We start from the raw sequence: 14,016 nt of genomic DNA, 5'->3' as shown, positions 1-14,016 counted from the left end.
TCTTTTCACCCGACAAGGAAACGGCGACCCCCAAAGGCTTTCTCCTCTTCACAGGGTACGTACGTGCGCACGGCACACGCCACCACCTCTTCCATTCCGAGTTAACTGAGAAAATTGCATTCATGACACAAATATGTAGAGCTCCATGTGTCCTAGCTTCATTTTTGGTCTCTGTTTTCTAGTAGGCCATAAGGCTAGCAAGTTTAAGGTAAGCTCGTCATGATTATGTTACTGTCAGGCTTTAACCACAATCACAAATTATTATCCAGAAAATTCGTCCGATACAAGCGTAACTTACAAAACTTTTCTGACGGACTGAAACAGCTCTCATAGCATCAACGTATTATAGTATAGCAAAACCAGCTTAGCTACCCGGACAGGCAAAAATTTCGGCAGCAGAGAGCGAGCTATCCAACTTTCAGCAGGCGCGACATGCCCAGCTGCTCATCCATACGCCTCTCGTCAAACTACTCAACGCGGCCCTCAACGCGGCCCCCCTTTGCCGCCGCCGGCCTTCCTCCCACCGCCACCAGCCTTCCCACCTTTCTTCTGACCGCCGCCTTTGCCGCCAGCGCCCTTCTTCCCCTTGCCACCGCCTTTGCCTTTCCCGCCCTTCTTGCCCGACCCGGCACTCCGCTTGTCCTTCTTCATCCGGGGGTCCACCAGCACCTTGCCCTTGCCGGTCCGGACCTGCACGCCCTTCTTGGCCACCACATACTCCTTCTTGGGCCGCTGGGTCGACACCGCCTTGCGGTAGATCTTGTCGATCATCTTGGCCTTGGACTGCTCGTTGATGTCGCTCTGGTCCGCCACGATGTCCGCCTTCTGCCGCGCCTTCTCCAGCTTCTTGGCCGCCACCCGCTTCTTTCGCGCCTTGGCCTCCGCCACCTTCTTTGATGGCCGCGCGTCGATCTCCCTGAACTGCGCCTTCATGGCCGCCACCTCCTCCTTCGTGATCGGCTTCATGGGCACGGTGTGCCTCTTCTCATCCTCGGCAAACCACTTGGGCAGGCCCACGTCGTCAAACATGTACTTGTTGTAGGCGTCATCCAGGATCTGCTCCCTCTGCTTCTTCCTCAGCATCTTATGCGCATAGGCCAGCACTTCGGCCTTGGTGTCGTCGTCCATGTCCTCATCTAGATCGTCTGACTCATCCGAGGATGAGGACAAGTCATCTGCAGCTCGGACTGGCTCTGCTGCCACCATCTCAATATCATCTTGCTGCAGGCGCTGAGCTTTAGTCGGTTTCTCCTTCTTTCCTGAGTCCAGCTGTGCTTTAGCCAGGGTTTCCTTCTTTCCTGAATCCACCTTCTTTTTCAAGTTCTTACGCGGCTTCTCTCTTTCATCCTCACTGTCACTCTTCTCATCAAGGTCAGCTCCTAATTCTGCAAACAGATCCTGACCGAACCACTGCTTTGTAGTCTGCTCTTTTGTTGGCTTCGCTGAATCAAAAGACAGTAAAAGGGGGTTTGCCTCTTGATCTTCCTCTTCCTCAGAACCTTGGTCCATGTCAACATCGCTACCATCATCTTCACCTCCCTATCAAGTTGAAACATAATAGCATATATTATCATCAAGTTGAGTCCATTGGCTACTGTATAAAAAAACGGGTTTCAAAGGCGAGGACAAAATTCATGTGGATTAATGTCATTTATTACCTCTAACAGATCTGTATCAGCATCAGTATTGATTCTCTTGGCACGTTTGCGTTCTTGTTTTACTTCTCCACCTTTCTTTGTCACAAAACGTTCGTAAGCTTCATCAAGCATCTCCTCAAGTTGAGCATCATACCTGATTAGAAAGATGTTGTGTTATGAGTCTCTGGAATTTTTACAGTAAATTTTGCAAGTGATGAATTTATACTCCCTCCGTCCGAAAATACTTGTCATCAAAATGGATAAAAAGAGATGTATCTAGAACTAAAATACATCTAGATACATCCCCTTTTCTCCATTTTGATGACAAGTATTTCCGGACGGAGGGAGTATGACCAAACTATAATATTACCCCCTCTGATTCATAGTACTTGTCGCTCAAATGGATGTATCTAGCACTGAAATACGTCTAAATCATCCGACTGAGCGACAAGTAATATGGATGATAGGGAGTATTATTTTTGGTGCGGATGTCTGAAAATTTACCTCTGCTGTTCTTCATCAGAATCCATTTCCTCATCAGAGTCTTCATGAGTTTGAGTCTCTTCATTCTCACTGTCTCCAGAGCCATCTTCCGCATTATACTCTGCTGACTCAACAGCCTGAAGATCTTTCCCACCCTATAGACAAAGTATATATCACTGAGTTCGCAAGCACGGACAACTTGAACACGTAAAAGCTAAAATAAGACATCAATCTGGGACAGTAACTTTAGAGAAATTACATCAGAACCAAAATCACTTTTCCACATGTGCTCGCCGAATGATAATAAGGGCTAGATGACTTAGAAGAAAAACTCTTCTGAGAGAAAGAATGATGAACTTTCTGTGGTGTACAAGGCAAAGTAAGACAGACAGGAATACAAAAACAGCAGGATACCTTGATAGCCTTAATAGAGAACAAGTCAGGATCACCATATCCCTCTTCTGTAGCATCAATTTGCATTCCTGTTGCCTTGCGTGCTTTATCCTGGAATGAAGAGACTGATATATCAGCACACAATTCAAATCAACGCCACGTGCAGCAAACGAGGCTTTTCATATTTCATAATGTAAATACCTTTGCACGACGTCTTGATTGACGCTTCTTATCTCTTCTTTTTTTCCTATCAATGAAACTCGTCAGGTCTTCCATTTCCTGTAGAAGTTGGTCATCATCGTTGACCTTGGTCTCCACCACAGTACCATCAGCCTTAGGTGTCACTTGGGAAGATGACGACAATGCTTTCCTTATGCGTATGCGCCACCTAACATAATATATATCAGTTTCATGAGATTAAAAGGCACCTCTCCACATGACACACTGATAGTAATAGACATGCTTGGATAATCATAATCTAGAAATAAACTTGATGAGACAATATAATAGGAAAAGATACTTACTTCAAGATATGCTTAAAGCTGTTTTTATCCAGCACACGTAAATCGTCACAAAGATTTTTTATCTGGCACACAACAAAACATAGAATCAGTCAGCATTATAACTAAGATTGAATACAAGTTAGGCAGCAGGAATGCAGAGCAAAGGCATTACTCCATTACCTCATCTGTAGTAAACTCATGATTCTTGATAGGCACAGATGCTTCATCATCAAATGAAATTTCTGTAACAGAACCAAGAAATTCCAGTGGTGTCTGAGCATCAGACCATATAAAATCTGATGCCTGACCAACTTTCCTCAATACTGTGACTCCATCATCGTACCTGAATGAATCACATACAACAGAAATTAGAAATGTGGATCTCCCACCAGAGTGGATTATATAATTCAAAGTTTGAAAGTACAATACAAAGGACCAGATGTTCAGATAATTTCAATTCTTTACCATTAACCACTTAATAAAATAGCATAAAAGAGGAATGTTATCAGGGTCAAATTTCAAATGACTAGCTGCTTATTTGACCCTACAAACAGAACTAGCAAAAAACAGGCATCAATTAGTTTCTAGAAATCACACTGTGGCTGACTGCTACCAAGATATGCAAAGAAATGTTTTCACACATGTGATGCACCACTGCATAATATGTTGTTACCCTTAGTGTGAGAAAGGGAGAAGGCATGCCAGATCTGAACATAAGTTCACTGTGCTGTTGTCTTGTTTACACTAGCAAATGCACCAATATAGCCAGTCACTGTATGAAAAGTTCCATATTGAAGACGATGTAATAAATTCATGGGTTTTAACCAATATGTGGTAAAATTATAGATCTAGCAAAGCATGATGTTCTCTAAATCTTATATCGTTACACCAGCCATTCTATGAGGCACTGAAATACAAATAAACTATTGTAGCATGACCCTCATTACCAACGCATTTGTTGAGTGGTAGAAAAGCAGTACTGGAAGAAAAATGACCGTGCAAACTCATTTGCGGACATACGAAGGCATACTTACCCTTCACGCTGTCTTTTGTCCTTTTTATTAGTACCAAGTACATCCCTAGGCTGCAGAAACAAAAATGTAACATTAAAGGGATGCTAACACATATAAAAAAGAGAAATCGATTGAGTAACTCTGACAAATGTTTCAGCCTACCATCTTCTTCTCAGGTTCGACGTTGAACAGGTGCTTTATATCAAGAAGTTCTGGAGCAATCTTTGCAGGCGCTTTATATTTGAGACAGATAATGTAAATTTCAGCGGACGTGCCACGACTCGCACTAGGTTTGGTCACCTCAACCTTCTCAAACAGCTGAAATGCAAATGGGTTTGTTTCATGTGTCAACACACTAGTACGAAATACATAAGTAACAACACAAGCACTTGAAGAACCTGCGTTCAATACACACCTGCTTAAGACAGAACATGATAGCATTGTAATCCTGGGACCTGAAGACCTGTTGAAGAAGGAAAAGTACAGGTGAGTTTGATATGCGCACTTCACATAGGGGATCAACGGGCCGACAATCGCGGTGCAAGTCCTCTGTCAAACCTTGGTGATGAAGGCGCCCTTGGGGGCGAGGAACATGGTGGCGAGGCGGACGGCGTCGATGACGAGGGCGGACTGGGTGGTGGCCTCCTGCGCCCAGGCGCCGCCGACGTTGGGCGAGCCGTCGTGGAGGACGACGTCGAAGGCGGCGACGCCCTTGGAGTCCATGAGCTTGCGCACGGCGGAGCGGCACTTGGAGGTGGTGATGTCCTCGGTGAGGGAGTGGGCGCCGCGGATGGGGCGGATGGGCACGAGGTCGACGCCGACGACGAAGGCGCCCACGGGCGCGTGGTTGACGGCCACCTGCACCCACCCGCCGGGCGCCGCGCAGAGGTCGAGCACGGCCCGCGCCGTCGGCAGGAACCGGAACCGCGCGTCGAGCTGTAATAGCTTGAAGGCCGCTCGGCTCCGGTACCCCTGCTCCTTGGCGAGGTGGTAGTACTTGTCCTGCCTCTGCTTCCCCTTCGCCTTGCCCATCGCCGCCGCGCGCCGCCGCCGCCGACGAGCCTGAGGAGGAGGGGGAGGGAGGGAGGGGATGGGGCTAGGGTTTTTGCGGGGGGTTGGGTTCTGCTCGGCCGCCTCGCTGCCTCGGCCGTTTTGTCGGGTTCACGGCGACGGTTGAGCCGCGACGGCCCGATGGGCCTGTGTATGGGCCTCTTTGGGTGTGGGCGTGGAATGGGCCTTTGCTTATCTGGGCCTGGGCTGCGAGGGGAAATCAAAACGCTCTGCTCTGCGTCTCTCTCTTATCCCCTCGTCCTCCGGTGTCACTTCCAATTCACTTCCTCTGCTCTGCGCAATGGAGCTAGGCCTCGCGCTCCGGCTAGCCGCGCCGCCGGCGCGCCTCCCCCGCCGCCGGTATTCAACACCGCCGTGCGCGCCAGGACGGAGCGGTATCTGCGCTGGGAGGCGCGAGAGTAGGGGGGCGGGGGCTGTGTCGACGAGTGGGGGTGTGAGCTATGCGGTGGTTGAAGATGAGGAGGGGGAGGAGGAGGAGATGGCGAGGCCGCGGCTGGAGCTCATCGAGAAGCCGGACCGGAGCCTGGCGCTGCTGGACGAGTACGAGTCGGAGGAGCTGGGGGCGGCGCTCTGCGCCAACCACCGCAGCGGTGAGCCTTCTCCTTCTCTCTGCGCTTTCCTTTGTACTTAGCTGGATTTCATTCAGCACTCCCTGACCAAGTAGATTATTTCAGTGTTCAGTGTTTATGATGCGTCAAATGCGCCCGGTAGCATTTTCGGTTTCAGTAAAATTCAGGAATTTGTCATTGTGCAGCATAAATAAATGAGTTAAGTGGGGGGGAAAAGTGCTTCCTGCCAAACATTTTTTTACAAGATTCCGGGAGAATTCAGAGGAAACAGCTTATTTGGTTTGTAATTTCTAAGTGACAATTGCCATGTTATAATATTGTGAGTCTGTGCTGTGTGTCTCCACAGGTTATGTTGCTGTGTTGGGGAAGCCGAATGTCGGCAAGAGCACCCTGATAAACCAAATTGTGGGTCAGAAGCTTTCGATCGTAACGGACAAGCCACAGACCACACGTCACCGCATTCTTGGTATATGTTCGGAACCAGAATACCAGGTACAACCTTCTAGTCTCCAAAGCACCTGTAGAGTTCGGTTCAAATGCGGTATAAACCAATGTGTCTGTCCACAGAGGATATCATGACGATTTCTGAATGCTGATCCGAGTTATCATTTAGTTTGCAGATAATACTTTATGACACGCCAGGCGTCATTAAGAAGGAAATGCACAAGCTAGACTCGATGATGATGAAGAATGTCCAGAGCGCTATTGGCAATGCGGACTGTGTGATTGTCGTCGCTGATGCTTCCAAACTGCCCGAAAAGGTAACTGTCGGCAAAAATAAAGAACCAGGTCAATGTCTTGAGTCTACCTTGCTTGACATTCCCTCTCTGGTTTTAGATAGATGATATGCTGGAAGCGGGTGTGGGAAACAAAGATACCAAGGTCCCTGTTGTGTTGGTACTCAACAAGAAAGATATGATAAAACCCGGAGAAATCGCAAAGAAACTCGAGGTATAAAACTGAACAATATAGAAGTGATGGTTTTTGTGATTTCCTCTGTATACGACGGTATTTATTTCTTGACAACTCTTTTCACAGTGGTACCAAAAATTCACTGATGTTGACGATGTTATACCTATAAGTGCTAAATTTGGTCATGGAGTGGTTGATATCAAGGAGTGGATATTGTCAAAGCTTCCACTGGGTCCTGCCTACTACCCCAAGGTATCATTATGGAAGATGCAAAATTTTCTGAAGCAGTTAGTACTATGGATGGACAGCCATTTTCTTTATCATGTAGATCTAGCAAATCAAGTAGAAATGTGCAATGCAATTTAGTAACATGCACAAGTTATTTATTTATTTTCCTTGGCCTTAATCTGCAAGAATCAACACCTTTTGATAGTACAAAATAATCAGCGGTTCTGCCACTTTGGTTAAGAATGTCTGCCTGATTGCTGACGTGCTCATGCCAAATTTGAATCCTGCAATTGTTGTTTTGATCAGTCTTTCTTTTACTGAGATGTACTAATCAATCTATCGTGTAGGCGATGTGGTAGTTTTACATTTTTTTTTCTTCATATTTTATTTTGCACACTGAATAATGTGTTAAGCTATGGTTAACTGTTCTGTGAGTTCAATTGCTTCCATCAGTTGCAAACCAATACCACATTATCTTATAAGATGATCCTAGTATTGAGAATCTTACCATCATTGTAACACAGTTCTGATTCCCGAGACAGCTTTATATAAGCTGACTCTGTGAACTCGGAGGCATGATAATTTTAATCAGCACGTTTGACTAACTACTACTCCCTCCGTCCCAAAATAAGTGTCTCAACTTTGTACTAACTGTAGTGCAAAGTTGTACTAAGGTTGAGACACTTATTTTGGGATGGAGGGAGTATTATAAATCAGTTGTGCAGAAATATTCTTCCAAATAGAGGATATGGGTTTTCATGACTTCTCTACTTTTTTTTTGACCTGTTACTGTAGAGTAATCATCCCACAGCTTTAAACTTTATTCCATCACACAACTTCTCTACTTGAAGTCATTATGATGCTAAAATCATAGTCTGGAGCCTTTGTTGGCTAGATATTGTTTTTACAGTTTTTTGGCATATCTGTTAAAGGTAGTTTCATGTTTGTTCATTAGATGGTCTATTACTGCATTCCAGGTGTTCATTTCGATGTTTGGCTACAGGGAGCAAGTCCTGAGATTATAAAACACTAAATATGTTGTGCATGTTCTTTGTTCCAGGACATAGCTAGTGAACACCCCGAGAGATTTTTTGTGGGGGAAATAGTGAGGGAAAAGATTTTTCTTCAATATAGGCAGGAAATTCCATACGCATGCCAGGTATATCTTCTGGTGATTTCCTCAGTTTAGTGTATAAGCTTATCCGTTTTGCTAGCCTGTTTGTGTGATGTAATTTCTGTTTATGATAGGTTAATGTTACAAGTTACAAAAGCAGGCCTAGTGCCAAGGATTTTATTCAAGTTGAGATACTTGTTGAGAGGGAATCACAAAGAAGCATTATACTTGGGAAGGTAAAGCAGTTCAAAAAAAATCATTCATGTGCAGTCTTGAATATTTCAGGATTACAAATTCAGTTAAGCATAACAACAAATTGAGGGATTTTGCACAAACTACCTTCTGGGAATTTCGTGAATTACTAAATGTATGTGTTGTTCTACAAAGTTTTGAATAGATGAAACAGAAGTAAGGCTGATCTTATTGTTGGAAAAGGAATTGGGTCATAAATAAGAAGATATATATATGGAATCAAACAGTTCCTAGCTTGAATATTTTAACGAGCAAAACTATCATCCGCTATATTTCTCAAACGCAGGATGGGAAAGCTATAAAGACGTTGGCAACAGCATCAAGGCTTGACATTGAAGATTTCCTTCAAAAGAAGGTTTATCTTGAGGTCATAACTTCTTCCTTGTTCTGTCGCATGATCACCCCCTCTGCTATAGTTGTAGAGCAGTTTCTAATCACTACATACTATTGTCTTGAACAGATAGATGTGAAGGTGAAGGAAAACTGGCGGCAAGATGAACGGCTTTTGAAACGTTACGGCTATGGTGGGGAGATTCAAGCGCTATAAATACAAGCATGGCACATTGCTTATCAGGTCGTGGGAGTAGGAAATAGCCCGGGTTTTTTACTTTTCTTTTCTTCTTCCCCTGTTGAGTTGAGGTATTTAGGTGCTGAAATGCAGGTTGAATTAGATCAGTTATTAGTCAGGAACTCTTACCAAATTTTGATGTAGACATCTGGTGTACTATGGAATAGCTGTTTCTACATCCAAATCATATTTCAGCTCTGTCCCTGTAGATAGCCTGCAGTGCTGCTTCAATCCTCTGTTTGTCTGCTGAAGTTGCTTTACACTTCATGGAGCCAAACCCCCAGGTATCCGCCTCGCCTTTTCAGGCTGTTTGGTTCCATGAATTTGTCTGCCCGTGTTCATCTGCTTCGAAATGTGAACGGACGCTTTGCAAAATTCAGGCCAGGTCTGTGGGATCACAGGAGCAGAGTTCTGAGGTTAATTTCATCTTCGAGATAATCATCAGTAAAAACAGTTTATCTTGATTGAATAGCATCTTGATTTGAAGGTCTGAACTAAAGCCACCTCATATATTCTCATCAATCTACCACAAAATTTTGTTACCCCAAAGCTGCTGCTGCCGCTGCTGCTACACCTACACAAAATGAACTAATAAAAGGAGCAGATGCCCAAGCAAAAAATTCTCATCTCCTCCGATTCCGGCGGGGTGGCCGCCGGAGGGGAGATCGGCGGTGTGCAAAACTAACCAAAAGAGAATGCCAAGACTAAACCCTGATCAAAATTTGACTGAACCAAGCAAAAAGAAGCAAAATTGGAAGGGAGCAAACGACCAAGGTCTTCTTGATCAAGCTAGCCGGCCGTGTCGTCTCTACTGCAGCTATCGCCGCCGCTGCTCACCAGCGGCTGCACCGTGCCGCTGCTCCCGCCGGCGGCCGTGGCGCCACCTCCTGCGCTGCCGCTGCCGCTGCTGCTGCCGATGTAGGAGGTGAGCGCGGCCGCGAGCACGGCGGTGAAGTTGGGGTCGGACGCGATGACGGCCGTGGCCGCGTTCACCGTGTCGGCCAGCTGCGCGCCGCCGTCCCCGTTGGTGCCGGCCACGGCCTGCACGGCGGAGAGCTTGGACTGGTCGTACAGCTTCTGCCCGAACAGCTGCGGCAGCGACACCGGCCGCGCCGCCTCGGCCAGCGCCGCCTGGAGCTGCGCGGGCTCCGGCGCGCGCGGCGGCGACGCGCCCTGCCCCGGCGTCGTCTGCGTGAGGTCGAGCGTGACGGTCGGGAACGGCGCCGACGCCGAGATGGTGGCCACGCTGGAGGAGCAGGGCAGCACGGCGCGCGCCAGGAAGTTGGACCCGCCCGCCATGAGCCCGTCGGCGCTGGGCATGGACCCGGACAGCAGCATGGAGGCCGCGGCTGCCGTGGTGGACGCCATCGCCATGGCCGCCGGCGGCAGCGGGTGGTTGTGGTTGCCCTCGTACGTGGTGATGAGCACCGTCCGGTCCTCGGCGCAGCGCTGCACCTGCTTCCGCACCGGGCAGCCGGCGGCCATGGTGCACCGGTAGTAGGCGCGCGGGCACGGGTTGCCCTTGGCCATCTTCTGCCCGTACTTGCGCCACTGGCATCCGTCGCTGATCTGCAACACCGTCGGCAGAAACATTTAATTATACACAAGCCATAACATGTCATGCTTCATGGATGACGACGAGGACGAGGAGCGCACGTACCATGGCGGCTTCGGAGCGGGCGCGCACGGAGACGCGGGCCTTACGCATGGTGGCAGCGGCGGCGGCAGCCTCAGGCGGGGGAGGCTCGGGTCCCTTGGCAGCAGGGAGGAACTTGGGCACCTTGCTAGGCAGCCAGCCCTGCATGGCCTCCGGGCTGCCGCCCCTCTCGTGGTGACCGTGGTGCTCGAACGACGGCAGCGGCATGAGCTCCGCCTTGCCCGCGCCGACGATGTCATGGCATCCGGCGCAGTCCATGGCCGCGTCGGGGCCGACGGCGAGGAGGGGGTTGCTGCTCGGCGACGCGTCGGTGCCGCGGGCGGGGCGGGGCTCGTCGGGCGACGACGAGGAGCCGAGGCTCATGAACTGCCTCGGCACCAGCTGGCTGTGGTTCCCCGCGTCGAGGAGGAGCTGCTGCTCCCTCTTCTCCGGTTCGAACTGGTGGGCGTGGCCGTGGCCATGGCTGCTCCTGTGCTGCTGCTGCTGCTGCTGCATGAGCGCGATCTGCATGTGGAGGGAGCTGCACTTGGTGTTGGCGTTGGCGAGCATGGTCTTGAGCCGCTTGTTCTCCTCGTTCACCCGCGCCAGCTCCGATTTTGCGGCCGCTAACTGGTCAAAGCCATAGGCACAGAAAACAGTCAAAAAAGTCGTCTAAAAATAAAAGTCAAACAGGTCAACGTTTTTTTTGCTTCCTCTATATTTAAGTGCCTCTATACTTTTTTTAATTAAAGAAAAAGCAAGTCCATTTAGGCATTAGAAAAAAAATCTTAAACGGCTTCGGCTTAGTCAACCTGACTATTTTTCTGTGTGGCTAACGCATTTTTTGTCAACTTATTATGGGTCACAATATAATTGCGATCTAGTTCATATATTTTAAGAGAAAAATGTAGGGTTTTTGGCTCGTTTTCATCTGTTATAGACGATCTTCTGGATTTGAATTTCATTTCATGTTTTGTAGGATCTTAGTTGATTTCCTGTTGGAGAAAAAAAGGATCTTAGTTGATTTGAAAATGTGGGACTTAATTAGGTATACCAAGCGCACCGGGGAGATTAATTACCTCGGCCTTGGCCTCCCTGTGGTCCTCGTCGTTGGAGGAGACGCCGTCGTCGACGGTGGACTCCTCGCTGCCGCTGTTCCTCCTCCGGCCCCCGACGTGCAGCCCCATCTGCAGATCCATCAAGAACAACACGATCCATCGCACATGGATCCAGAAACAGACGTTAGGTCAATCAGATTTAGGGAAATACGTTTCGATCCACACGACGCATCGGCGGATCACACGTACGTCGATGGTGAGGTCGGGCTTCATGCCGAGATCGCCGTCCGCCGCGCCGGCGGCGGCATGGTCCTTCTTGTCCCGCTTCTCCTTCCTCATCTCCGTCTCGAAGAAGTCCATCTCGCCGACCACCACCCGGCGCTCCCCGTCGCCGTCGTTCGCCCCGTAGCCCAGCCCCACCGCCTCCGAGGGCAGCTCCCTGCCGCAGCCGAGGGCGGCGTTCTTGCGCTTGAGGCCGGCGGCGACGAAGGACGACTGATCCATTGACAGCAACAAGGAATCAAGAAACGGATGGCGATCGATGGAGGAGGAAGGGGAGACCGTGGGCGGATGGGTGGATGGAGGGGGGCTTCGGGTATAAGAAGGTGGCGGAGGGGGACGCGTGGCGGGTCGATCTGAGTCCATCATTCTAGGCAGTGTTGGCGACCATTGACCTGAGCAGTCAGAGCCAGAGCCAGACCCAGACCCAGAGGGAGGAGCATCCACGATTTCTTCTTCTCCTCTCTCTGGGGAGAGAGGGGGGAAGTCCACAGCTCCAGCGCAGAGAGCGGGTGTGGGAGGAGAGGAGACCTCGCATTGCGTCGCGTCGCATGCCATGCCATGCAGCCGGACGGACCCAGCGAGAGAGAGAGAGAGAGGGGGGAGCGAAATGGTCAACCGGCGCCGCGACTCGCATCGCATCGGTCGCCGATGCCCCTGGTGATCCGGGGGAACGGGGGCTACCGCTTCTCTTCTGTTTCAGATTGTTTGTTATTCACGGACCAGCGACCCCGGTCGTCAGTTGACAACTTCTTCCACGAATTCATGGAACATGGCTACCCAAACTGCATTCTACATTCAAAAAACAAAAAACTCTAGCAAAACATGATCCCAAGCAAATATTACCTCTGCCCCGTATTATCAAGATGTACTCCTCCCACCCTTAGGTACCATACGACACAATACGATGTGATTTGATACCCTGGCTGTATCCGGGACATCTCTATGATGACGGTAAGGTCCCGAAAATGACGCATTGCTCCTTAACGCCTACGAGTAACAACATTGGCACCGGTCAGTGTGGGCCAGGGTTCCATTGGCAATCTCTTTGGTCGGCTTCGTATGTCCACACCTTTCGGGTATGGTATTTCACACTGTGTATCATCGTTCGCGACACTATGGTTGTAGGCCTCGTATCTCATCGTTACGTTAAGCAAGAACTTCTAGCTTTTGCTTACTTCGGTGAGTAGTTATCTTAAAACATGAAAACCACCAACATGAAAGATGCTCCTATTACCATGGAGGAAATGGTCTGAGTTCTACTCCCTCCGTTCCTAAATATTTATCTTTCTAGATATTAAGGAAAAACTTTATTTTTGCCACTTTAGTTTTTGCCAACTTTGCTTATGCCACTCTAGAATTTGACATTTCACTTTTGCCACTCTTAGCTTTTGACAATATATCACTTTTGCCATTCCGTGGCAAAAACAAAAAATTTAGAGTGGCAATTGTGATACATGTCAAAAGCTAAGAGTGGCAAAAGTGAAATGAAAAATTATCGTTTTTGCCACGGAATGGCATTTGTGATGTATTGTCAAAAGCTAAGAGTGGCAAAAGTGAGATGTCAAATTCTAGAGTGGCATAAGCAAAGTTGGCAAAAACTAGAGTGGCAAAAACAAAGTTTTCCCATATTTTAAATGGACTACCACATACGGATGTACATAGACATATTTTAGAGTGTAGATTCACTTATTTCCCTTAGAAAGATAAATATTTAGGAACGGAGGGACTAGAAGTTAAAACTACTCAATAAGCTTGCAAGTTAACAATCGAGGGTGGGAATGATAGTATTGGAGGAGCACCCTATAGACAATCTTAAATGAAGAAATGACCAACATAAAAAAAAAAGAATGATCACCTTATTAATGAGCACATAATATATTTTTAATAGATTCAAGATCCTAAATAGAATATAATAAAAATAGAAATATATCAAATTATCTATAACTGGCTAAATTTGGTCTAGATCAAATTCTGCTAAAATTAGCGGAAATATCAGCATGGTGCAGGCATTCCTAACAACCTATGGGTGAGCCTATGTTTTATGGCCCCGTGTCTATTTTAACAATTTATTGATTTTCCTACTTCAAACAACAAAAGCACTAACTTCGTGTGGGTTCTCACAGTTTGCACTAAGACATTTACAACTATTTTCTTTAGGGAATAAGACATTCAAAACTAGCTATGACCAAGGTATCAACATGATCATGATATGAAATTCACACCATACACTAAAACTAAGACCAATATAAGTGGAATTGATTACTTGGATTTAAAATGCTCAAGATATAGGAAATCGA

The 14,016-nt window shown here is 47.7% G+C and overlaps 3 protein-coding genes across 3 annotated transcripts; 1 reads left to right on the top strand and 2 right to left on the bottom strand.

The window, feature by feature from the left end:
* Positions 1-240: 240 nt before the first annotated feature.
* LOC125529510 (pre-rRNA 2'-O-ribose RNA methyltransferase) lies at positions 241-5,159 on the bottom strand. The gene is made up of 11 exons (XM_048693925.1): positions 4,588-5,159; positions 4,445-4,492; positions 4,192-4,347; positions 4,051-4,100; positions 3,197-3,359; positions 3,038-3,099; positions 2,715-2,901; positions 2,535-2,624; positions 2,142-2,275; positions 1,659-1,791; positions 241-1,539 (listed from the first exon to the last, which is right to left on the bottom strand). The coding sequence occupies exons 1-11, from the start codon at positions 5,059-5,061 to the stop codon at positions 484-486; spliced, it is 2,553 nt and encodes an 850-aa protein (XP_048549882.1). The 5' UTR covers positions 5,062-5,159; the 3' UTR covers positions 241-483.
* A 164-nt stretch (positions 5,160-5,323) lies between these two features.
* LOC125529503 (GTPase ERA-like, chloroplastic) lies at positions 5,324-8,941 on the top strand. Its single transcript, XM_048693920.1, has 9 exons — positions 5,324-5,690; positions 6,016-6,161; positions 6,290-6,430; positions 6,507-6,620; positions 6,708-6,833; positions 7,870-7,968; positions 8,058-8,159; positions 8,462-8,542; positions 8,636-8,941. Exons 1-9 carry the CDS (start codon positions 5,381-5,383, stop codon positions 8,720-8,722), a joined length of 1,206 nt encoding a protein of 401 aa, XP_048549877.1. The 5' UTR covers positions 5,324-5,380; the 3' UTR covers positions 8,723-8,941.
* LOC125533135 (probable WRKY transcription factor 31) lies at positions 8,784-11,941 on the bottom strand. Its single transcript, XM_048696895.1, has 4 exons — positions 11,687-11,941; positions 11,459-11,566; positions 10,368-11,009; positions 8,784-10,312 (listed from the first exon to the last, which is right to left on the bottom strand). The coding sequence occupies exons 1-4, from the start codon at positions 11,939-11,941 to the stop codon at positions 9,533-9,535; spliced, it is 1,785 nt and encodes a 594-aa protein (XP_048552852.1). The 3' UTR covers positions 8,784-9,532.
* Between the last annotated feature and the right edge of the window lie 2,075 nt (positions 11,942-14,016).

This window comes from Triticum urartu, chromosome 1, assembly GCF_003073215.2.
Source record: "Triticum urartu cultivar G1812 chromosome 1, Tu2.1, whole genome shotgun sequence".
Classification (NCBI taxonomy): domain Eukaryota; kingdom Viridiplantae; phylum Streptophyta; class Magnoliopsida; order Poales; family Poaceae; genus Triticum; species Triticum urartu.
The sequence above is the reverse complement of the archived record's forward strand: the minus strand, read 5'-3'. Positions and strand labels throughout refer to the sequence as shown.